At 37.4% G+C, this 26,536-nt stretch overlaps 1 protein-coding gene across 2 annotated transcripts in view; it reads left to right on the plus strand.

Moving 5' to 3' along the window:
* Positions 1 to 26,536, plus strand: part of SMURF1 (SMAD specific E3 ubiquitin protein ligase 1) — a 101,928-nt gene that overhangs the window by 41,068 nt on the left and 34,324 nt on the right. For both annotated transcript variants that reach the window (XM_072597643.1, XM_072597644.1), the window contains exons 2-5: positions 20,612 to 20,650; positions 23,310 to 23,418; positions 25,110 to 25,243; positions 25,392 to 25,457. In XM_072597643.1, coding sequence (XP_072453744.1) covers positions 20,612 to 20,650; positions 23,310 to 23,418; positions 25,110 to 25,243; positions 25,392 to 25,457 — 348 coding nt within the window. The remainder of the gene's footprint in view (positions 1 to 20,611; positions 20,651 to 23,309; positions 23,419 to 25,109; positions 25,244 to 25,391; positions 25,458 to 26,536) is intronic.

A 26,536-nucleotide genomic window follows, 5' to 3' on the forward strand; every position in this document is an offset into this window, starting at 1 on the left:
TAGATTTTACCTACAGCCTTTTTCCATGGGGGATCAACTTAGCACTAACTTTGAAAGGTTGGGGCACGCAAAAGGAAGGTTAGTATTTTGAGAGGACAGTTTGTAGAGGGCGAGTGTTGCTGACTTGGCATCTTCCTGAAACTTAAACCATTTTGACCAGAAAAGGATGAATTCTCAGAAGCTTTCCACATACCCCAAAAGCCTCACAGCCTTAGGTAACTGTTGGTGGCTACTTGCCCTTTGAGACCTAGTTCTTGATTTTTATCAGCTTATTGGGAATCTGTTAGAGGGTCTTGATTTTTAATACTGTCACTTCCCAGGAGGCTTCAGATTCTCATCTGTTACCTTAAAAGTGGTGTATGTGTTTGTTGTGTATGTACGCACATATACATATGTCCATTCATACATATATACATTTTACCAAGATTCCCCAAAGCCATCTTTCATCGTTTCTTAGAATGTAATGACATTCCATTAGTTATATAATAATTTGTTCAACCATTTCCAGTTGATGGGCATGTCCTTAAAATTCAAATTGCTTTTCTTTTTCCTCCCCCTTTTAGTCTCTAGCTAGTAGGTGATTTTTTTGATATTTCATATCAGTCTCATCCTTTTTAACTGATTTATTTGCTATAATGATTCTAAAATTAATTAATGATGTTAAAATCATTGCTTCCTTTAATTTCTTGGTGACTTATAGAGTAATCTCGAGTCCCTAATAGCATTCCTGGGTTCTAATGAGATAGAAAGTTGTGAAAAGAAAGCTACCAGAGGAGCCAGCAGATCTGGGCTTCTGGTTCCTATCCTGGCTGTGCCAACATCCCCTTGTGTGACCTTAGATAGTTCATTTCACTTTTTCTTCATCCTTTAAGTTTCCTCATCTCTAAAATTAGGAGGTCCTTAACCTTCTTTGTTTCATGAACTCCTGAAAATAATGTTTAATTTTTCCTTGAGAATAATGTTTCTAAATGTATAAAATAAAATACATAGGATTACAAAAGAAGTGGGCATACAGTTATCAAAATGTTTATTGATTTAAGCACCTCAAATTCCGGGGCAGCTAAGTGGTGCAGTGAATAGAGAGGTGGCCCTGGAGTTAGGAGGACCTGAGTTCAAATCCAGCCTCAGGCACTTGACACTTCACTAGCTGTGTGACTGAGCAAGTGACTTAACCCCAATTGCCTTGCCTTCTTCCCTCCTCCAAAAAAAAAAAAAGAACCTCAGATTCCTCATTTTTAAAACAAGAATAAAAACAGCACCTACCTCTCAGGGCTGTTATGAGTATATAATGAGATAATATTCATAAAGCGCTGAATTGCCTGACATATAGTAGGCACTATATAAATGCTAGTTGATTTAGCATTATTATTATTATTAAGCATAGTGCCTATTATCTTATCATAACCTTTTGGAATTCAGCCAAACTGACCTTCTTGCTATTTCTTACATACATGGAAAAGCACAACTAAAACATTCAAACTCCCAAATACTCCAGTGCATATGTGGTTCATTCAGGAGTTCCCTCCAGGGACATAAATCACGCCTTATCCGTTCCTGCCCATCATCTTTTACTCTCATTCATGCCCTCCCCAAAATTTCCCACAGGCCATCCACCCAATGTGCCAAAGCTGAATTCTCCTGACATTAAGAGGTTTCCCGTGGAGCCATCTCACTGTCTCATATCCCTTACTCTCCTCGTATGACCATCCATTATCTCTTTCTGTCATGTAATTCCTTGATATCTTGTTCTTTGGAGTTCCTCATTGATTATATTTTGCATCCTGCTCACACCCACCATGTACCTTCCCATTGCTCTCCTTTAGTCCTTTTGGAGACATTAATGTTCTAGGTCTCACTGTTAAACATTAATACCAGTAAAATGTTTGTATTGAAAAGATGGTCCTTTGCTGTTATGGGAAAGTTGGGTTCAGTAAAAATGTATTGTAATTCCACAAAAGTACTGCAAACTATTCTCTCTTTTCCTTTTCAACTCTGGGACAGGCTCATTTTCCATCTGTATCCCTCAAATGCATATAGTTCAGAATATAGTCAAATGCATATTGAAATCTGAGCAATAGACATTTTTTATCCATTTGGTCTTTCCTGTGTGGATAGACAGTTCATATTTCTTTGAGTTATTGAAGATTTCTTTCCAAAAACTTCTGCAGTGTCTTTGGGATTAATGCAGTTTGCACCATGCCATCTACAAACAGGAGAACCTAAAGCAAAGGCTTCCTTGACCTTGATTTTGCTGCATCTTCTCCGTCACTGTGACAGGTGCTTTTAGGGAACATTTATCTCCCCATTTTATGCTTCACCTATGCTTCTTATCAGAAGGTCATTGAACAGGTAGATAACATGAACGATCTTGTTATAAGGATGAAAGACACCTTATGGTAAAAGAGCATGTGAAGCAATGTTTTGCTTCTTTTGTTTTGATCTACTCAGTTGAATGTGATTTTTTTTCTTAATTAACAAACATTAAGCACAATGACATCTTATATTCCGTACATCTTTCAGTCATTTGTGGGATTTTAAGGAGGTGGTATATTGTTCAATATCTTCTTCAAAAGCCTGCTTTGGTCATACTAATATCTTCACAAATGCCCCAGTTTGTGTACAGATGATTCTTGTAAAGATTTTGTATAGCTGGAAAAGTTAGTAGGTTGCTAGTTGTTGTTATTTTCTCTTTTTGGAATCAGTAAGGTCTGAGATTTTTTTCCACACTGTTGGGATCCACAAAAGTCTGATTCCAATGCTTCATTGTAGTGTCGAGATGACTCTGGATTCTCAAAGTCTATGCCAGCAGAATGCAAATTCTGGCAGGTTCTACCGTAATGGAAAAGCTTCAAGTATGGCCCCAGGAAAATATCCAGATCTGATTAGGAAATTGAGGTCTAATGCCAGCCATTAAGCAGGAGCCACATAAAGAAAGAGGAATAGATTTGTATTAAAACATTGTTGCTGAGTTGAAATCAGACAATTCACTTTTCCTAGGTTTTCTATAGGATACAATGAATATTCATATAGAAGCATGATACCTGCTGAAAAATCATTATTCCCTATTCCTAAGGACAATGAAAAGAATTTTTCAAAAATGATGAAATATATTCAGTCACATTTTTCTCACTAAAATATTATCAGTAACTTCAGTGAGCAAATTTTTTTTTACTAATAAATTAAAATGTCTTTCAAATATTTCTATTTCACATTTATCCAGTTTAATTTTTAATATGCATAATATATTAGCACTGTAGGGCCAGGTATATAATTTGTGTGTATACATATGAGAGTTGATTTTTTAAAACTGCTCCAAAGGATAGTTTTCTAACTAGAAATAATGTTTCATTCTTTTCATATATGATATTAAGAAACCTTTCCTCCAAGGTTATCAAAATATACACAGACTAAATATGTCCCTGGAGAATCCAGGTTATGAATTGGCCAGTCTCTACATGTAGTGGAAATAGGAATAATCTGTCTTTGACTCTGTTTTAATACTTAGAAGAAACTGTGAGTTTCTGTGTAACTCCAAGTAATAGATTTACAATACAACAGATCAGCAACTAGTAATCCCTACATAGACAAGTATATCTGTATATTAATAATAGAAGAAATTCTCAAGTTTCATCTGCTGATCAGGTATATGGTAAATCTATATTACATATTTTGTTGTGTCCAATTCTCCATGATCCCATTTTGGGATTTTCTTGGGAGAGATATTAGAATAGATTGCTATTTCCTTCTCCAGCTCATTTTGCAGATGAGGAAACTGAGACAAACAGGGTTTAATACTTGCCCAGGGTCACAGCTTGTAAGTGTCTGAGGCCAGATTTGAACTCAAGATGATGAATCTTCCCAACTCCAGACCAGGAGGCTCTGTCCACTGTACCACCTAGCTGCCATATTATATGTGTGTGTTTTTGTATATATATGTATGTATGTATGTATGTATTTTTCTTAATACTGTAGGATGAATGGCTATGGTAATGGATATAGTATTATAAGTACTTGACTCGTGCATAAAAACACCTTTTGATGTCACAAGACACAACATGTACAACATAAAACATCATTAATACATCAAAATACCTTTACTGGTATGAACAGTGTCTAAATGTATTCATTTTAGGGGAAAATAATTACCAGCCTGAATGACTGGGAGGAGGGTGATGCCCTGGACTAGTGGTATCAAACTTGGATAGAAATAGATCACTGAATCGGCATATCAACTTAGAAAACCACAAATTAACATTAGCTATGTTATATTATACTTTGATATATTTTGTTAATCATTTCTCTGGTTCCTCTGGGAGTTTGACACCTCTACCAGACAGTAATAGGGAATTTTGGAAGGGGAGAGGACTTGGAGGGGAAGGGGATGGTTTGAGGTGATGAGTTCAGTTTTAAGACGTGTTGAATTTCAGATGTCTATTGGACCCATCCAGTTTGAGATATCCCACAGGCAGTTGGAGATGCAAGACTAGAGGTCTGTCAGAGATTGGTCTAGATAAATAGATTTGAAAATCTTCAGCATAGAGGTGATTATTGAATTCATGGGATCTAATGAGATCAGCAAGTGAAACAGTATAGAGGAAAAAGAGAAAACCCAACCCCACATCTGTGGGGACCCATTTCCGGTAATGACCTTCCTTGGTGATTCCTACCTCTTATTGGGCATAGTATTGTCATGTCTTTATTTGTATTATTATGTATGTATTAATTGATATGTCATAGTACGTGTCATGATTTATTTCTTGTGATTTAAGTCCGTGTTAGAATATAAACTCTCCAAAGAGCAAGACTGTCTTATCTAAATTTTGTATCTCCCTAATTGGGCCTATACCAAAATAATGGATACTTGATGCTTATTGAATAAATAAGCTCCATAGGAATATCATTCAGTTAATAGTGCCAAGCCATGGGAATACAAAAAAAAAAAAGGAAAAAGACAATTCCTACCCTCATGTAGCTCACAATCTAATGGGAGGGACAACAAGGATAAATAAGAAATAACAGAGAGAAATTCTAGAATTTAAGAAGGATTGGGAAAGGATTCCTATAGAAGATGGGATTTTGGTTGGAACTTGAAGCCAGGAGACAGACATGAAAAAGGAGAGCTCTTTAGGCATGGGAACAATCAGAGAAAATGCCTGGACTGTGTCTTGTTCTTGAAACAGCCAGAAGGCCAGTGTCCGTGGAAGGAAGAATTTGTCGCCTAGCAGAGAATAAAGTTTAAGGACTAGAAAGGTGAGGAGTTAGGGCGAGGTTATAAAGGACTTTGAATGTTAAACATAAGATTTTTCTATTTGATCTCTTAGATGACAGGTGTCATAATTGAGGCCTATGATTTCAGAGTGCTGCCCAAGCCAGATTAAAATGTACTTGGGAAATGGTTAACAAAATAAATAAAAATACAGTATGACACAGAGAATGCTGGTTGTGAGGGTGGGCTAGAAGCAGGACTGGTAGTTTAGGAAGTGAAAAAAGCAAGGGAAGGAAGAAGGGAATAAAATGAGACAGGATGGCGATGTTTGGAGGGTCGCGCGCAGAGCCACGAGGGGTGAAGGATGATTGGCCCAGGCCCCTCCATCCGTCAGGCCTCAGAGTGGGGCTCACCTGCAGAGAGAGAGTCAGACTGAGAAGGCAACTGAGGCATGAAAGTTTTTTGAAAGCTTTGATTAAATAATAGGAAGCTGTCAGTGATGTGCAGAATTGATTGAAATAAGGGAGATCAGAAGTTGGGAAAGCAGTTCTGAAGCAGTTTGAAATACTTGCGTTTATTATGAAATTATATGTGTTAGGTAATATGTTAAAATCGCTTGGAAATTCCTTGTTTTTGTATCTGGGACACTTTAATCAGTGGTCCCTGAAATAATTTACAGAAACACACAGTTGACATAGTTTAGTTCTTTATGTTTTTATAAACTACCCTTCGGTAGTTATAACTTCTGTCTCTATACCAAGCTTAATTTTTGTCTTAGGCTAATTTAACTGGTGGTGGAGTTTCCACGTAGTTCATGTGGTTTGACTTACAATAATGTCTTTTTTGAAATTGCCCCAGAGAAATGGAACCTCTTTCCTATTGAGACAGTGTTTGTACTTTGTTTCAGTCCTAAATGCTGACTGATTTTTTTTGTTCCAGTCTAAAAAGAAAAAATGCAACGTAGTGTAAGATGCTAATAACTTAGTCCTCTTCAGTAGGATTCTTTCTGATATTTTGTTAAAAGACTTTCTGAAAATAGTTCTGATATAGTTGGAAAAAGTATTTAATCACCTCGAAATTAAAAATATCCCTTCAGTGGTACAAGTTAAAAATTTTCCTAGGAAGTTTTAAAAAAAATCTGACGTTTAATTTTTAATCATGAAATGTTTTCTTTACCCTTCTGACACTGATGCTACTATAAAAAATGTGAACTGTCCAAAGACAAGGTGAAGGGAGTATTGTGTGGACAGAGTGCTGGGCCTGGGCTATGGAGAGCCTAGTTCAAACCTTCAGTGCTTTATCTGAGAGGGAGAAAGGAGGATAGACAAAATGGTCTCTGAGACCATCTTCCAGCCCTAAATCTATGGTCCTGGGTTCCTTCCAATTCTAAATCTTTGATCCATTGATGCTAATAATTATTGAGAGGGGGGAGGGGACAGAGACTTTGACTTTGGCTATGTTCATAGTCTATCAGCTGTCTCCAAAGCCTAGGGTACAAAATTCTCTTTTGCGATCACTTTTTGGTATTAACAGTTTAAAAAAGAATGAAACCCTTAAACCACAAAGTATCAAATAACACAATACAGGAAAAATGACTAGAATTGATACCTCTGAACCCTCTACTAAGAGTTTAATTTCCTTTGATTTCTGAATAAAATGGGTGTTTTATTCCATCCTCTGGACAGTCTTAGGAGCTTTGTATTTTTATATATTTAATGCCTTTAGCATCATATGTTTTCTATGGACCCATTTTTTCCTCTCACCTAGAACATAAATAACCACCAACCTAAAATAATACCATTTCAGAACCTTCATGAGTTGCCCAGCGGTGGAAATCCTAAGTGGGACATTTAATGACCGGCACAGAGGATAGAAAGAAGCAGCAGAATTGACTTCAGTGACTACACTAAGAAATGAGTTAGAGGTGCTTGCTTCAGGCTTTAAAATATCCTTCACAAAAACCACTAAACTATTTGGATGTGATGTGATTTTTAAAAACAATCTGCCAAGTTCATTGTTAGCTGCTTTGCTTTGGAGACTTTAACACAACAAAACATTGCTTTATCCTTTCTGCCCAGTTGTCTTTTTTTCTCTTTTTTGTATTTATTTGGTATTTTATTTTTCCCCAGTTACACGTAAAATTTTTTAACATTTGTTTTTAAAACTTTTGAGTTCCAACTTCTCTCCCTTTTTCCCTCCCTCATCGAGAAGGCAAGCAGTTTGATAATGGTTATAGACATGCAAAACATATCCGTAATAGTCATGTTGTGACAGAAAATAAAGATTTAAAAAAACTCAAGAAAAATAAAGTTAAAAAAGTGTGCTTCAATCTGTATTTGGACACCATCAGTTCTTTCTCAGGGGATGGATAGCATTTTTCACTGCAACTCCTTCAGAGCTATCTTAGATAATTGTATTGCTTAGAATAGCTAAGTCATTCACAGCTGATCATCTTACAGTGGTACTGTTACTTCCTACACAGTGCAGTTCACTTTGCCTCAGTCCATGCAAATCTTTCCAGTGTTTTTCTGAGAGCATCCTGCTCATCACTTTTTTATAGTACAATAGTATTCCATCATAATCACATACCACAACTTGTTCAGCCATTCCCCAATTGATGGGTATTCCCTCAATTCCTAATTCTTTACTCCTAGAAAAGAGCTACTCTAAATATATTTTTTTACATATATGTCCTTTTCCCTTTTGTTTTTTATCTCTTTTGGGATACAGACATAATAGTGGTATTACTGGGTCAAAGAGTATACCTGGTTTTATACCCCTTTGAGCATAGTTCCAAATTGCTATAGAGAATGGTTGAATCAGTTCACAACTCTACCAACAGTGCATTAATGTCTCATTTTGCCCATATCCCATTTGTCATTTACCTTTTCTGTTCTGTTAGACAATCTAATAGGTATAAGGTAGTACCTCAGAATTGTTTTAATTTGCATTTCCCTAATCAGTAGTGAGTTAGAATATTTTTTCATATGTCTGCCCAGTTGTCTTAATGAAGTAGCATGACTAAATGAAGAGTTGAATTTTGGTTTATTAAATTAGGTCCTCATCTTGATCTCACTTGCCTGGGAACCTTAAACTAATCTTGCTTAATGTGTTTGTTTTTGTTTTTTCTTTCTGTCAAGTTTTAAACTGGTGGGGATTTTTGCTTTTTAATCACAGCCATATGAGAGAATCCTGCACCTGAAGACTTGTATCTTAAGCTATTAATAGTGCATGATATTTAGTCTATTTTCCTCCAAATCCATTCTAATCAATATCCAATTCTAAAATGAATCTGCTATATAATAGGACAGAACAGCTAGAAAACAAAGACAAGACTTCCAAGCTATGTGGTATGGACATGCTAGCATGGTTTTATCATGCATTTTGGCTAAAAACTGTATAGACCATATGGTTGTTCTGGAAGCAAACAGCTCTCAGTGGTTTGGGGAAACTGAAGTCACAAACTGATCATTAGTTCCTATTGGAAAGTCACCATGAGCTTGTCAGGAAATGAGCTTATGGAGACCTAGAGATTGAGAGTTGTTTGAGAAGACAGTGGCCTTAGAGGTAAGCAGTGCCATTCATAATGCCACTATGTGAATGAGAGGAAAAAAGAAGGGGTGGTATATAAAAGAAAAACACAAGCCAGTGAAACGGGGGGGGGGGGGGGGGCCAACAGCAAATAACTAATCTAATAAATAATACTTTTGAAAAGTTTTAGTTGAAAAGCGCTCAGAAGTAAAAGCTCCTTCAAAAAATTTAATTCTCCATACAAAAGCATTAGGAAGAAAAATGTTTCTGTTGATTAAATTGTATCAGAAATGCACTATTGATAGCTCTGTTTTTTTTAAATATGAGATTTAAAAAATACTCCATTTAGATTATTAAAGACCCATGAACTGTTGGTAGAGATTGTGCTGAACAAACGCTCTAAGGTGTTACAGTTTAGAGGTATTCCACAAATACTTGGTCATCCTTGTACTTTACATCAGCCTAAGAATATTACATTTCAGGGAGCCCACCATTTAGAAGGTTTGGGGTAGTGGCAGAAATGGGAGAAAAAACATTTTCCACCGAAATATGCCTCTGTTATATTTCCTCAGAATCTTAAGTGACTATCAATCCAATTACTAACGTGAATGGTATAGTAATACCTAACTTTAGAGGGTTTCTTTCAGCCAAAGAGTTCAAATGCCCCCAGAGTTTACAGCCTTTGGCCAGAAGTCTGAATTCATCTACCATTGCTATGCCAGTCTCCGGGGTAGAACAGCAGTCATATCAGAATGTTTAACAAGACTACTCACTAATTCTCAAGCTGAAGGAATAGAATATTCTCCCTGTTGAAACCATTGGAGAAGATTTTTCTATTTTCTATTTTTCTATTTCCAAATAAATTCTAATATGAATGTGTCTGTACCTCATTATGTGCTTAGTCTCCTTTGCTTTTTATCTTTACCCAGGTCATGCCCACCAACCCCAAGTGGCTCCCAAGGCTATGTTCTGGGTCCTCGTCTCTTCTTTTCCCTTTATACTAGTAGCTTATTTCATGGTTTTATCAGTTCCTAAATGGGTTCAACTGTTATTTCTATGCAAATGATTTTCAGACCTATATATCCATCCCTCGTCTCTTTCCTGAGCTTTAGTTCTGTGTCAACAATTCCCTTGTGGATGTTTGGAATTAGATATTCTGTAGGCCTCTAAAACTCAAAATGTCCAAAAGAAAATTCATTGTTTTTCCCCCAAATCCACTCCTCATCGCAACTTTCCTATTAACCATTGAGAGCATCTCTATCCTTTCAGTCATTCAGGTTCACAACCTCTCTATCTTCCTCTTTTCATTAATAACTCACTAGCTCTTCATATTCAGTCCATTGCCAAATGTGTCTCCTCCTTTCCATGTGCACAGTCACCACCCTACTATAGGTCCTCATCCTCTCTGGCTTGGAGTACTCAAAAGCCTTTCTAGTTGTTCTCCCTGCCTCAGGTCTCTCCCCACTCCAACCCATCCCTCATTCAGCTGCCATTTTGTTTTCTGAAGGGTAGGTAGCTCCACACTGACACCTTCATTCACTAAATTCTAGTGGCTCCCTATTCCCTCCAGGAAAAAAAAAATATAAAATCCTTTGGTATTGAAAGCCCTTCACAAGCAGTCCAGTTCTCACCTTTGCTCTTTTCTGCTTTATCCTCCTCCATGCAGTCTGCTGTCCGGTGGTGCTTGCCTTCTCTCTGGGCCTTTTGTCTAAGCTCTCTCTCCTGCCTGGAATACTCTTCCTCCTCATTTCTGCCTCCTCTGCCTCTGCTCTCCCCCACTTGGGCCTTTCTCTTCTACTGTGTGTAGACCTACCTGTTCATTTATATGTTGCTGTGTACCTGCTATGTATCTGTGTAGTAATTTACCTACTGTTTCCCCCATTAGAATGTGAGACTCTTTAGACCATGTTTGTGCCGTTCTTTCTAGCCCTAGTATTTATTTAGCATAAGGTCTCCTGCATAGTGAGTGCTTAATAAATGCTTGTTGACTGTCTGAAGATACTTAGCTGTCATGTTGTTACTGAGGGAATATGCAGGCTACTCAGTTTTGTAAACTGAAAACTTAGTTTTGTCATTACTGCCCCTGGTTAGACACTTGTGTGACCATGCGCAGATTATTTAACCTCTCATAGCCTCCATTTCCACACCTCAAAAGAGGAAATAATAATATTTTTATTTCTTACTTCTCAGGATTATTGTTGTGTTTGGTTTGTTTTTTTAAATAAACTTCAAAAAACTATATAAATAAGAGCTACCTCAGCCCAACTTAGGTTTCTAAGAAAGGGGTAAGAAATTGTCTCTTCTCACTGCTTTTTTGTTGTTGTTGTTCATTGTGTAAACCACACATTCTTACCTTGGGTGTCTGTGATTTCATGGGGCATGTTAACTTGGATAGGAAAAAGTTACATCAATTACTTATTGATGTAATTATTTCAATATAATTGATTTCCTTTGTCATCCTATGTATTTTATTTTATGCACTTAAAAACATTCTGAGAAATTGAGTCCATGACACAAAGAACCCCTGGTCTAAATGCTGCCAGTCAGAACACTCTATAGATCTCTCAGGCAGGAGAGGCCAGAGGAGGAGGACCTTTGGTCTAACTAACCTTCTTTATTTAACCATGAGGAAACCTGGCTCCAGAGAGGGGCAGTGTGGTTATTGTTTAGAGATGGAATCGCAGTCATCTATAAATGCAGAGACGTGTTTTTATGATTATCTCTATATTGATTAGTTCACCAAAGGTTAATTTGGCTCCCCAAATAAAAAGAATGCGAAAATGTATTTTATTAATTTGAGTGGCAGGTGATGTATAAGATATGATATTCACCTTCCTTGAGATCAGATAGACCTGAGTTCAAGACCTTCATCTGACGTATTCTGGGCATGTGACTAGACAGGTCCATTCACCTCTCTGTGGTCTAAGACCAGGGGTGTCACCCTTAACTAGAAATGAAGCCACTGACCCATACTGAAGGAACTACAGGGCACATAGTGACTTAGCTTTAAAATATAATGTTATCTATATATTTTTTGTATTTTCATTTATTTTGTTAAACATTTCCCAGTTACATTGGGCTACTTCAGGCCACTCAGGTTTTGGACACTCATGGCCTTCATGACTAAAACTGTAAGTTACAGAGGAAGTACTGACCTGCTTTGGGAGAGGGAATTTCCTCGTGTGGGAGTTCCCTGTGCTGACTTCCTATCCCGTGATACTTACACATCCACAGTAAGGAGGCCATAAGATTTAGGGTCACTTAGTTTCTCGGTGTCCCAGGCAACTAGGACTATATATTACAAATAAATGATGGGAAATTGGTAGGGGGAATTTCTACTCTGGAAGTTCATCCACACGGATCCTGACCTTAAAGAAAAGATGTTAAAGGCTCCTCCCTACAAAGAGAAAGTTGTTTTGCCTTAGTTGTCAAAAATGTCATTTAGGATACCTAGGTATATGTATGAAATCCAGTGACTTTTTCCTCAGTCTTTATTCTCCTTAACCTCTCAGCAGCCTTTGACACTGTTGATCACTCTCTCCTCCTTGATACTCTCTTTTCTCTGGATTTTGGGGACACCACTCTCTCCTGCTTTTTTGTCCTACCTATGTCACTGCTCCTCCTGTGTTTCCTTTCTTGGGTCCTTTTTCAGATCACACCCTCTAACTGTGTAGGTGTCCCTCAGGGTTCTGTTTTGGGCCCTATTCTCTTCCCCCTCCATACTGCTTGGTGCTCATCAGCTCCCATGGATTTAATCTTCTTCTTTATGCCCAGGATTCTCAAATCTACTTTGTCCGCTCCAGCCTTTCCACTGATGTCTAATCTCACATCTCCAATTATCTTTCATACGTCTCAAATTGGATGTCCAGTAGACATTCTAAACTGAACGTGTCTAAAGTGAAACTCATTATCTTTACCCTTAAGTCACCACTATCCCCTCCCTACCCCCAACATCTTCCCTATTACCGTAAAGGGCAAAACCTTCCTCCCAGTCCCTTGGGCTTGCAACCTAGGAGTCATCCCTATTTCTTACCTCCCCAGCATCACCCCCTCATCAAAATTGTTATCAGGGCCTGTGATTTTCCTGTGTCCTTATACTCCCTTCTCTGACACTGCCACCATTCTTGTGCAGGTTCTTATCACCTCATGAAAATAGCTTGTTAGTGGATCTACTCATCTCAAGTCTTTTTCACTCTAATTCATTCTCCATTCAGCCATCAAAGTGCTTTTTGTAAAGTGCAGATCTGACAATGTCACCCCATCCCGACCACTCCTGTCCCCCATTCAATAAACTAGTGGCACCCTATCACTTCCAAGAGTAAATACAAAATACTATGCCTGGTGTTCAAAGCCCTTCATAACCTAGCTCCCTCTTACCTTCCCAGTCTTCTTATACCTTACTCCCTTTTTGTTGTTATAGTTGTTCAGCCATGTCTGACTGTCCATAAGATTTTCTTGGTTGAGATTCACTCCATAGCATTGACACTGGCTGCTCTGAACAAGAATCTTTATCTCTATACTCCAGGCATTTTCTCTGACTGTTCCCCATACCTGGAATGTGCTGCTCTTCTCAACTCTACCTACTGACTTGCCTGGCTTCCTTTAAATACATCTTTACAGGAAGCTTTCTATTTAGTCCCTTCCCCTATTAATTATTTCCTATTTTTCCTGTATATAGCTTGCTTGTTTATGTGCCTCTTGTTTTCCTCCATTAGATTATAAAGTCATCGAGGACAGGGACTGTCTTTGCTTCTTTTTGTATCCCCAGGGCTTAGCACAGAGCCTAGCAAAATAGTAGATACCAGATAAATGTTTATTGATTGATTGTAAAAGCACTGGCAGCAAAATTGTTTTATTGAATTTAGTAAGCAAATCATAGAGTGGAACCTCGGGCATAGTTTAGGTCTTCTGATTTGTCTTGAGATTAATTCATAGACCTGTGTGTGTGTGTGTGTGTGTGTGTGTGTGTGTGTGTGTGTGTGTGTGTGTGTGTATTTGCAGTCTGATCATTTTAATGTTAATAGGAAGTATTCTCCTCTTTGATATAATCAAAAAATTGAGGGTTTCCTCAGCCTTGCAGCTTCCAAATTGGCAGATGAGTGACTGTCCCAGCAAGCTAGAATCTGGTGTAGTATTAGGTTTGTTATGCAAACCTAAGACCCAAAACCTTTATTCTGAGTTGTCTATTTATTCCCTTTGGCAAATTAAGGGAAATTTTTGTTCAGTGACAAAACAAATGGAGTTTTTGGACTTGGATAAGAACTTTCTGATAGGAAATTGTCTTCATTTTTATAATGAATGAAAATTTTGTTTAGGCATTTCAAATTATTGGAGTGATTCAACTTGTGTTTTTCTCATTGTGCTCTTTTATTTTCTCATTTGTACCCTTGTGAACTCTTAATAAGATTGATTGGAGTAGCATACTCTAGGTTCCATTCAGGCTCTAACTTGTCTATAGTAGGTATTGAGTATCAGCACTTACACTCTGCTAGAAAACTATAAAACAGAAATAATAATACGTGTTATACCTACTTTGCGGAGTTGTTATAACTTATATGAGATTATATGTGTGTGTGTGTCATTGAAAACTTAGAGTGCTATGCAGATATCACTTATATTAATAATGGAAAATGCAGAGGAAACATGCCCTGCTCTCAAAGAGCTTCCAAAATTACCATTCCTAAACAGTTTGAAAACAAATAGTAAACTGTTATTTCTTGTAAATGCAGTAGTTCAGATAAAGAGAAAAGGATGAATGTGGGTTAAACTGATCAGAAAGCTTACTTAAGTTCACTTTGAAGGATAAGCATTTAGGTAGGTAAAGGGTGGGCGACAGAACATTTCAGGTCATAGGATCTTGGCTCATAGATTCAGACTTAACATTGGCAGAGGAGTCCTATAAGCTGCCTGGCAGTCCTCAGATGAGGATATTAAATGGGGAGGTGTCGTTAAGAGGCTTACCTAAGATCCCACAGCAAGTAAGTGACAAAGGCAAGGTCTGAATTAATGTTGTCTTAACTCAAAAGACAGTGTGTTTTCCACTGGACCACACTGTCTCTGGAACTAGTATGAGCAAGACATAAAGAGTGAGCATGGGATGTGTAGGATCAGTGAGTAGACTGGAGTGCTGAGAAATCAGATCTAACATAAGGCCAAATTGTAGAGGACATTATAAGCCAGGTAGATGTTTCAGTTTAATGCTGTGAACATTCAAGGAAGCCACTAAAGAGGGGAGTGGCATGCAGAAAGCAGTAGTTGAGGGAGATTTAATGTGGCAATAGTGTACAAAGTTGATTGGAGGGGAGGATAAAGTTGAGTCACGGAGACCTATTTAAGAGGCTGTTGCAGTTGTCCATGTTGGAGGTGATGGGAGATTTTCTGACCAGAAGAATAAAGAAACCATGGCAGGCCCAAGAAATAAATTGCAAGCCACACAGTACAATAGAAATAGAAATTGTTATTGATGAGAAAATGACAACATTTGGGGGGTTGTTGGGTGTAGGTACAAGGAAAAGGGAAGCCAAAGATCAATATTGGGAATATTTCCTGAGACAAAAGTGTTCTGAAAATATACCACGGGGCCAGGCATGTAAGACCACAAATGGCATTTTTGTAACCCCTGGGTCTGGTTGAGGGAGCAACTGGTAAAGGCTTTTCTTACTAATTGAATATGCCTTTTACCTATAAATCACCTTCCGTAAATCTCACATAGTCAGCAGACCTCATCTTATTCAACCTCACCACATCTGTGCCATTGGGAAATGTGGGAATGTGATTAGGAACCTATGGGGCTATACCAGTAAAGTGATTCACCCAAGGTCACATAGCAATGCACAGTTGGGTTGAGGCAGCAGTTAAGTGTTCTCCTTTCTTATAGTTCAGCTTGATGTCAACAACCACTCATTATTCTCTATTAGAATCATTGATGAGTTTTTCTTAAGTTTTTAAGTCTATATATAGATGAATTTTATGGTATTTAACTTATGTTGCCAATTACTCTGCCATATAGCAACTTACTTTGGTTTCAACATCTTACCTACCAGTATGGAAGATAATTTTTATTTCATTGTTATAAAAATGATTTTTAAAAGGAGTTTTTGTATCATAAACTAAGCGAGATTCAATATGACCCTAATTAATCTTTGCACATAAGCAGATCCTAAGATTGCAATCAGATAACACAAGTGTGACCTCCTCCCTTTTATGATGTAATCAAATTCCTCTGTAGTGAGCCTTAAATTGAGCAGGACATGTGAAAGATTGTTGCCTTCCAAATATGTGCAAACCTTAATTCATTTGAAGACTATGTTCAGAATTATCTTAAAGTTATAGATTTTAGAGCTGGAAGGATACCTTCAGATTTCATCCAGTCTTGGCCTGTTGTCCCCCTGTTTTCTTTTATAAATGAAGAAAATAAGGCCCAGAAAGTCCAAGTAACCTGCCCCCAGACAATAGCAGAGCTAGAAACTCAGGCCCCTATCCATTTCTGTTCCAGTGCTGTTTTATTTTCTCTTCATAGTATGACATCAAATTTATAAAATCTAGAAATTACCCCAAAAGATCTCTTCTAGAACTTATTAAGGTTAGCATTTCTTTCAGGAGAATTTGTAGCTTAAAAATACACATTTCTAATTTTACAAAAGCTTTTTACCACTTTTACAAAAAACATCACCAACCTATCCCAGACTTACTGGTATCATGTCCATTTTAGGCATCTGACAAGAATGAAACATGTTGGCCTAAATTACTACAGTGTGTTAATGCCTCAGGTTATAGTTTCACTTTTTATTAAAAGAAATTCATAGCGTGACTTCTTTTTAAAAGACTGGTTTCTTGTTTTTGTTTTGGTTGGTTTTTGGTTGTGGACTTGAGGTTCCATGCGATTTTGCTTAAGTATAGTATCAAATTATAGTTTTGGAAAAAATGAAAATCTTCTCATTTGAAGCTTAGTAGAATAAATGTTGGTAACATGACTTGAAATTCCAAAAGATCTAAATGTTGATTAAATTTTTGGTATATGTAGTTTAGTAAATTTTAAATATTAAATATTATTTAATTATTTATTATATATAATATATAATAATTATTTAATTACTGTTACTTAAATATTTAAATATTTTCTGCTAATTAGAACATTTCTTCTTTTTAGTCTCTGGACTCCTTTGCACTCTTAAAAATTATCGTGCCCTTTCCCTTGTCCTCCCAGCTTTTGTAAATATGTGTTATAGCTATTGATGTTTACCATATTAGAAATTAAAACATCCTCATTATTACATAAATAGTTCTGACCCCACAAACTCCCTTACCCAGTTCCTGGAACCTCTAGGAGACCCTGATCTGTACTTTAAGAGTGACTGTATTAGAGGGTAAAGCTTAGAGGAAGAGCGAAACGAAATCTGAAAGAAAACAAATTACATACATGTCCGTGGCAGTTGTGAAATGTGAGTCACAGATCAAGGGCGAGAATATACTCAGAGAATCTGCTTCCTCTACAGAGGTTCTCTCAGGGTAGCACAATAGAATTTAACAATATAACTTTAAAATTAGAAAATGTTATTATGGCCATTTGTTCAGTGAGCAGCAAGGTTTCATGTGCTGGGCACTGATACAGACTTAAGGAAGCAGTCCCTGTTCTCAAGAATCTTATATTCAATTGAGTGGGAAATAAAATGCATGTAGACTCTGTATTGTGTATATGCACATTATTGTATATTGTTAAACATTATATGTTTATAATATATAATTTATAATATATGTTATGTATATTATTGTATTATATAATATTATTGTATGTTATATTATATATAGTACTATTACATTATAATATAATATATATTATTACATTTTATATAATAATTTATAATATATTTATAATATATAATTATAATGAATTAGTTTATGCAAAGTAATTTTGGAGAGGGGAAGGCATTAGAAACTGAAGAAATTGGAAAAGTTCTCATGTAGAAGAAGATAGAGCTTGAGTTGATTCTTGAAGGAAAGTGGGAATTCTCAAAAACAGGTGAGGAGTGAGTACATTACAGGCACAGGGATCAAAAAGGCATAACCTAGAATGTTGGATATGAGGAACCAGGGAGTAGACCTGTTGGGAATGGATCATAGCATGTGTGGTGGTAGTTAACATGTAATAAGCCTAAAAAAGTGGGGTGAAGACAGATTGTATTGGGTCTTGAATGACAAGTATGGAAGAGCTTGAGGAAATAGCCACTGGAGCTTTGTGATGTGGTCAGATTTGTGCTTTAGTAAAATCGGTTTGGTCATTGTTTGTTCACTAATTTTTCCTGTGTTAAATCAGATTATAAGGAACTTGAAAAAAATAACTAAAAATGACTAAAGAATCCTGTTACAAAGACTTAGGCTTTACAAAACCGGTGTAGGTGTATGTGGGTAAGAGAGAGACAGAGAGACACTATGTACTGATGCTCAGACAATGACAGTCTCTGTTGATGAGGTGGCCCTTTTGCTTACCAAAGCCAACTCTTCTACATAACCCCTTGATTGTATCCTCTTCCAACCTCTCCAGCAGATTGCCCCCATCATCATCCAAATTCTTTCTCTAATTTTCAAGTCTCCCTTCTTCCCTACTTCCTACAGACTTAATTTCTTCCATCCTTTAAGAGTGTAAGCAAACCTCACTAGATCCTACCATGCGTCAGATACTGTCCTCTTTCTTCCCCTTTTCTAGCTAAACTCCTTGAAAACATTGCCTAACTGGTGCTTTGTTTCTACTCCTCACACTTTTAATAAACTCTTCGCAGTTCAGCCTGATCATTCAACTGAAATTTTTCTCTCCAAAGTTATCATTTATGAATTGGGTTTTTTTTTTTGAGGTTCCATTCAATATGCGTTTATTAGGCACCATACTTAGCAACAGGGATACAAAGAATGGCAAAAATTGTTCTATTCTCAATGACTTTACATTTTAAAGGGGGAGACAATTTAAAATAAATTGGCATATATGAGATACCTTACACATGATATGAAAGGTTATATTGTGGGGAAGATTGTAGCAGCTGAAGACCAGGAGATGAGACATAGTTTACACTTCCATAAGGTCCTTCAGGACAGGGTGCTGTGGACCCTCTAAAAAGTATCACTTCTTGCTTGACTGTTGCCCTAGATTCCTAACTGGTTTCTCTGCGTTGTCTAGCCTTTTTCCCCACACACCTGCCAAAGTGATTTTTCTTCCTTAATAATTAGCCTGACATGTCACTTTCCTACTCGGTAAACTCTGGTCTCTTCCTGCCATCCCTAGGATCAAATATAAAGTCTTGTTTGGCATTTAAACCTGCTTACAACCTGACCAGCAACCTTTCCAGCCCCATTTTACATTACTCTTCTTTGTGAGCTCTGTGTTCCAGCTAAACTGTCCTGTCTCTTATACATGACACTCCCATCAACCACCTTCATGTCTCTTCGTTGGTGAGAATACGTTTTCAGCTTACCTCTGCTTTTGTAAGCCTCCCAGACTCAGATGAATAAGCCCTTCTTCCTATAGGAAGCATAGCCTGATCTCCCTAACTGCTAGTGGCCTCCTTCTCTATCCTGCCTTGAATTAATTCCGTATTACATATATATTTAAATAGTACATATTACTATTACATCTGGCCTTCATCATGTAAACTCTTTAATGGCATGGGCTGTTTTATTCTTGTGTTTGTTGCCCTGTTACCCAGCACAGTGCTTGGCATGTAGTATGCACATAGCAGACACTCCAGTACATACTTGATCATAGACAATTTGAACAAATCCTTTAGTACTACTCTCTCATTTATGAATAAAGAAACTGAGTCTCAGAGAAGCTTACGGGACTTACTTTAAGTTATGCAGCTAACTCCATGGCAGAACCAGTATTCAGAGGAACCCAAGCTTTTTTGTTTTTGAGCCTGCAGTTTTGTGAGCTATTGACATACCTTGACATGCTCCTCTTTTCTTGCTTCCCAAGGCAGAGACTTTGACATTCAGATCTAAGTCATCGACACATTTATTGAAGTACCTGGAAAGTGTCAAACATTGTACTGCACATTCAGTTGTCTAAGGGGCAGAGTATAGATTGGGAGTCACTAGGTCTAGTGAGTGCAGTGTTTCCCAGTGGTCTGTTGTATAAGGAACTGTTGCTGAACGCAGAAGGGCAGATCGGATCAGTTTGCCATCCTGAAGGGTAGATCAGAGGATGAAACCATTTTAATTAAAAGGCAATCTAATTGGGCCTGTATAAATTTCTGCATCTAGAAATATAACAGTTGGAGGCCACTAGGTGGTGTAATGGGTAGAGCATTGGCCCAGGAGTCAGGAGACCTGAGTTCAACTGCCTGAAATACTTGACACTTACTAGCTGTGTGACTGTGGAGTCATTCAACCCCAATGCTTGGGGGGGGAAAGCATAACAATTGTAATTTTTTTTATAAAGCCATTGAAGCTTGAAATTCAAAGGTCACATTATTAATCACAGTGCCTGAAATGCAGAAAGAGTTCCTATTTCCTTTTCTTCCTATTAGGTTAGATATAAAAGTAAAGGCAGTGAGGAATAATTTAAACTTTTTTTTTTTAAAGAAAGATCTCACATAGGGACATGGGTGGTATTATATTTGTTAATAAAGCTGTTTGTAGATTTCTAAAATATCACTTGAAAATTAAGCTAATGTTCCATTATCTTGAATAGTTGATATCAAAGGTCAAGAGAAAACAAATTTTGAATTCCTCATCATTGTATTGCTAAATATATCTGCAAAGCAAATAATAGGGGAAATTGAGTTTCTGTTGATTTTTTTTTCTCCTACAGAAAACTTAGAACAAAAGTCTTAGTGAAATCTGTTTCCCAAGTGCTAATTCTTTTTCTGTTCTTGTTCTTTTCAGTGCTTTGTGCCAAGAACCTTGCAAAGAAAGACTTCTTCAGTAAGTAAATGGCTATTACTGCTGATCTATGAAATGTATATGTTTATGAACTTTTAAACCTTTTTAAATAAACGCCTAGATCAAGTCACTGGGTGTGTTCTCCCTGATATTGTCCTCTATTGAGTGAACTAACATAACCTGGCCTAGACAAAAACCCATGACTTCATTCTCATGTGATCACAGATCAGAGACTATTAAGCTTAGAGGAAGAAAATCTCCTCCATTATCCCCCTCACTGAGAACTTTGGCACATACTGGTTAGGACACTGGACTTGGAATCAGGAAGAGCTGGATTCAAATCTTGCTTCAAACACTAACTGTAAATATTATACTATGATCCTGGGCAAGGGGAAGGCACGATTTGTATGGTGCCTGCTATGTGCCAGGAACTGTACTACGTGGTTTCTGCAAGCATTATCTCATTTGATCCTCACAGCAACATGAGGAGGTAGTGCTCTTATTAGCCCAATTTTAGAGTTGAGAAAATTGAGACCAAATAAGTGACATGCTAGTTCACATCAGAGGCTGGATTTGAACTTGTGTCCCTGACTCCAGGCCCAGTTCTCTGTGCGCTATGGTGCCACCTAGCTGCTTCAATAAGACGCTCAACCTCTCTGTATGTCAGTATCTTCATTTTAAATGAAGGAGATTGAACTTGATTGACTTCAAAGGTTACTTCCAGCTCTAAATTTGTGGATCCTATTCATCTGTAAAGCTTGCTATTTAGAGGGATCTCACTGTGAGTCTTTTTATAAAGTAGAAAATTGTTTTACAAAGGAAATAGTTACCCACCTTTGTCATTAAGTTTATATTTTCATGTATACTAAAGCTTCATTAATTCATACTCCATTGTTTAAGAACTTATTGGACAGGGCCTACACTGAAACTGATTTTTGCTTAGTAGGCACTTTCTTCACAGATAGGACAACCTAATATTATAAACAAGATTCCCTGATGACAACATTTAAAATCAGAGCTTTAGGAACACCACTTTGGTTTCTGAATGGAGGATAGATTGGAGAAGGGAGAGGCTTGAGACAAGCAGACCCACCAGCAGGGCATTGCAGTAATCCAGGTGTGAAGTGATGAGGGCCTGCATCAGAGTGATCACAATGTCTGAGGAGAAGAGGGGGCATATTTGAGAAATATTGCAAAGGTGAGATTGTCTGGTCTTTGCAAAGCTTGCATATGGGAAGTGAGAGATACTGAGGAATCCGAGATGATTCCTAGGTTTTGAACTTGAGGGACTAGGAAGATGGTACTGCCCTCTACAATAATTGGGGAGGGTGTAAGGGGGAAAGATAATGAATTCCATTTTGGACTTGTTTAGTTTAAGATGTCTGCTGGACATCTAGTTCAAGATATCTGAAAAATAGTTGGAAGATGTGAGATTAGAGGTCAGTAGAGAGACTGTGGCAGGATAGGTAGCTTTCAGAGTTAGCAGCATAGAGATGGTAATTAAATCCATGGGAGCTGATGAGATCACCAGGTGAATGAATGTAGAAAGAGAAGAGAAGAGGGTCAAGGACAGAACCCTGAAGGATAACTGTAGTCAGAGGGTATGATCTGGATAAGGATTCAGCAAAGAAGACTGAGAAGGAGTGATCAGATAGGTGGGAGAAGAACCAGGAGAGTGGTATCTAGAAAGCCAGGAGAATATCAAGGAGAAGGTATTAATAATGTCAAAGGCTGCAGAAAGGTTGAGAAGAATGAGGATTGAGAAAAGGCCATTGGATTTGGCCATTAAGAATCATAACTTCGGGAAAGAGCAGTTTCAGTGGAATGATAAGATCAGAAACTGGATTGTAAAGGGTTAAAAAGAGAGTTGGAGGAGAGAGAGAGTGGAAGCACGTGTTGTAGATGCCCTTTTTGAGGAGTTTGGCCAGGAAGGGCAGAAGAGAAGGTAATAATGAGTGGGAATTTATTATTGAATATTTCAAATTAACCTTCATGTTCAAGAGAAATTAGACTTGTTTTGTTTGGTTCCAATGGGTAAAGGTATAGAACTTAAAGGGAATTAGATTTCAGCAAAATGTAAAGGGAAACTTCCTGACAAATATGTGTAAAAGTGAAATGGAATGCCTTATCAGGGAGTGAGCACCTTCTCACTTAGTGATCTAGCTGAAGCTGGGAGAGGATCACTGGTCAGGAACTTGTGGGGGAGGGATGGAGGTGGTGGGTATGGGTGTTTGGGGAGAGAAATGTTGGACTTTTTTATCTCCAAGATCCCAGAGATCCCTTGATCATGAAACTTTATTCCTATAACATTGCCCTTTATTCCCAATACTATTGCCCCATGGCATGTTTTTAAGACTCTAGTTTACAGTGATTTATTTACTTTCAGGTTCCCAAGAGTTTATACCATAAATATAAATATATTTAAAATTCTTACTTAGGTATTAACTTAGATCAGTTAGATCTCTTCTTAGAATTTCAATGCATGATGTTGTTTGGGGGAGGAACCACCCCTCTTCTTCAGAACCCCAAAAGAAAATAACTTATTTTACAGTTTCTTCTTTCCCAGCTATGAATGAAATTTGTAAGTATACAATGTTCTTTCCTCAACTAGGTGATCTTCAGAATCCCTTCTAGCTCTAGCATTATGACTTTGGTACTAGATTTATTTAAATACAGATATTATCTTTTTTCTCTTGTGTAGGACTTCCTGACCCCTTTGCAAAAATAGTGGTTGATGGATCTGGTCAGTGCCATTCAACTGACACTGTGAAAAACACATTGGATCCTAAGTGGAATCAGCATTATGATCTGTAAGTTGACTATTCTGTGAAACTGTTAGGAAAACAAAAGGAGATATCCTTAAAGAAAAACAAAATCCTAGGGGATGAATCAGCCATTTTTCCATTTATTGATAACAGGATTGGTGGCTAAATTACAAAGCCTTGAGGGGAGTAGAAAAAAAGGGAGCAAAGGGAAGAGTACAGACCTAGGATTTCCTTAAGATACAGAATGGCTTATATAGAAACTCTTTCCACCAAAGCAGTTCATCTGTAATTCCTCCTCCTAGAAGTCTGGAACACTGGGAAACTAAGGGACTTCCCCAAGGTCACACAACTTGTATTTGTTAGAGGTAGGCATGAACCCAAGTCTCTTAGACTTGAAAGCCAACCTTCTATCCACTTTGCTACACTGCTTTTCAAATCAGCTTTCTACATTTTAAAATATATACTGAGTTCCAAAATTCCTGTTTATGAATTTTCATCATTTTTAGTCTCTGTCTGCCATGTTGGGACAGAAGGTCCATCCCAGATCTGAGTCTGAAACGTGGCTTTGTTACTGACCATGTGACCTTTGGCAGATCATTTAGATTCTTTATCTCTAAAGTGAGGAGGTTGAACTAAATGACCTTTAAGTTCCCTTCAGACTCTGATTTTTATTATCCAATAAACTCATCATTTCTCCTCAAAAACCTACCCCTCCAAATCTTCCTCTCCCTGTTGACAGTACCACTGTCTGTCAGATCACCCAGGCTCACACTTTCACACTCCGCAGACCTGAGGATTCTGCTCTATGATGCTTTCTCATATTTGTTTCTGTCTTCCTCCTCACTGACAGCACTGTTAGCTTAGGTCTGGTACTTCTCATCATGGACTTCTATCTTTGCCTTCAGCCTTTTTCTGCTTTAGCCTGTTAAGTCACACAAGCATCAAAATAACCTTCCCAATAATTAATCCTCACAATGACACCATGACACTCAAAAACCTTCATTGGCTATTGATTGTTTTTAAGATAAAATGCAAATTCCTTAGTCTGACTTTTAAGGTCCTCCACAATCTAAGGCCGCAAACTACCTTTCTAGTCTTGTTTCACTTTACTTCTCTTCATACACCTGCTTAACAGCCATCTGGCCCAGTAACAGTTTTCTGATCTTGTTCTGTTCTTTACTCAATACATTTTTGCTCAGGTCATCCCTCATGCCTTGTATTCATTCCCTCCACTTGTCTGCCTACTGAAATCCTTATTCAGGCCCTATCTCAGATCCCCTCTCATCCACTAGGCCTTCCCCTACATCTCCCATCACATTTTTTTTTCTAATACTTTGTACTTCTCCTCTTCCTTTTTCTCCTTTGCACCATGCTTATTTATATGTGTATCTTATTCCTTTCAAGATTATAAGTTCCTTGAGGAACTTGTCTTTCATTTTTGTATCCCCAACACATCATTTAGAGTTCCTTGAGCACAGGGGCTGCTTAAATCAATATCCACTGAATTGAATTGTTTGTATTTGGGTATACCATTGGCCAAATGTCCCCCCAGAAAAACACAGTTCATAAGGCCACTGTTAAGACTGCTAACGGTCAATATATATATTGAGCTCTGATTGTATATAGAAGACATTATATTTAAAGGGATCCCACTGATCTGAAGAATCTTTTGTATAGTTTTAATCAAATGGCATAAACTTAAATTGAGTTTTGCATGTGTTATACAATCTTTTTAGATATGTTGGAAAAACCGATTCGATAACCATTAGTGTGTGGAACCACAAGAAAATCCACAAGAAACAGGGAGCTGGCTTCCTGGGGTGTGTGCGTCTTCTTTCCAATGCCATCAGCAGATTAAAAGATACTGGATGTAAGAACCAAGGGCTTGTTTTCTGCCTTTTAATTCAGTTTACAGAAGGCTTAAGTAGGCTTTGTTTATTTGAGTATCGAAAACAAATTTTCTACCTTACTCCCCCTTGATATTTCCTTAAGTTAAGTTTTGAATTGTTCGTTTACAGACCAGCGTTTGGATCTATGCAAACTAAACCCCACAGATACTGATGCAGTTCGTGGCCAAATAGTGGGTAAGTGTTTTCTCGTCTCTATAAAATCATAGCAGGATATAGTCCACTCTTCCTGTCTGGAAAAAAAAGTGTCATCATTGGCAAGTGTTATAAGAATCTTTCCTACAAAATCACAAACACCTTAAAGGACAGAATAGGCACCAGGGTGCTCTCCTACCATTAATTGACATTTCATAGTTTTTGTTACTGTCATCCTTTTTTTTTCTCCCTTGTGCTATCGTTTCAAGATGATTATAAAATGGCCTTATAAGTTATCCCAAAGGCAGATTTTATATGTATTTGAATGGGCATTTCATTTTTCAGTGTTTTATAAAATTATCAGTGATAAGACTGATGCCTCTTATGAAGAATTGGAGAAATTATTCTTTTTTCCAGAAAGTCCATCATGTTGCATGAACAGCAAAGAATATTTTAAGGAATTCAGTATTAACACAAACTACAGCAGCTGGAAGTTTTAGTTACCAAAAAAAAAAAAGTTCACAGAAGTTTAGCAAACCATACATAACACACATATTATATTCATCTTAAATTATTTCATTGCTAAATAGTGCCACTGTTAATCATAGTAGTAGGTAGATACAACAATGCCCACATCCATATTATCCCCAGTAAATTCCTTGAAGTGGAAATTGATGGCCATCACCATAGGCAGTGTAAAAGAAAAAAAATTATATGACAAGTCAAACATTATGACTATTCACTGGAGAGATTGCAGTAATAGGATTTGGTCATTGTTAGTAAGTTAGGAAAACTAAATTTAAAAATACTCACACACTTGGGATGTACACATTTTTGCTTGTTTCTCTCTTCTTGGTTTCTTTTTGATGTTCAGAAAGAGGTGCAGCAGGAGGAAAAAGGAGCCAGAGGTTTTATCAGTTCCCTTGATGGTGACATCTAGTGGTAGTAAATATCCAAAGTTTTGCTTTCCTACATTTTGGCCTTTGTTACCAATGCCATCTGTGTATCTCTTTAACCTAAGTGAATTGTCATCTTTAAAAACTTCAGAACTTGGAAAGAAATTGAAGATATAGCCTTTTGGAGATAAAGTGCCTCTTTCTGACCTGAACTAGCAATTGTCA

This window comes from Notamacropus eugenii, chromosome 3 (assembly GCF_028372415.1).
Source record: "Notamacropus eugenii isolate mMacEug1 chromosome 3, mMacEug1.pri_v2, whole genome shotgun sequence".
Classification (NCBI taxonomy): Eukaryota; Metazoa; Chordata; class Mammalia; order Diprotodontia; family Macropodidae; genus Notamacropus; species Notamacropus eugenii.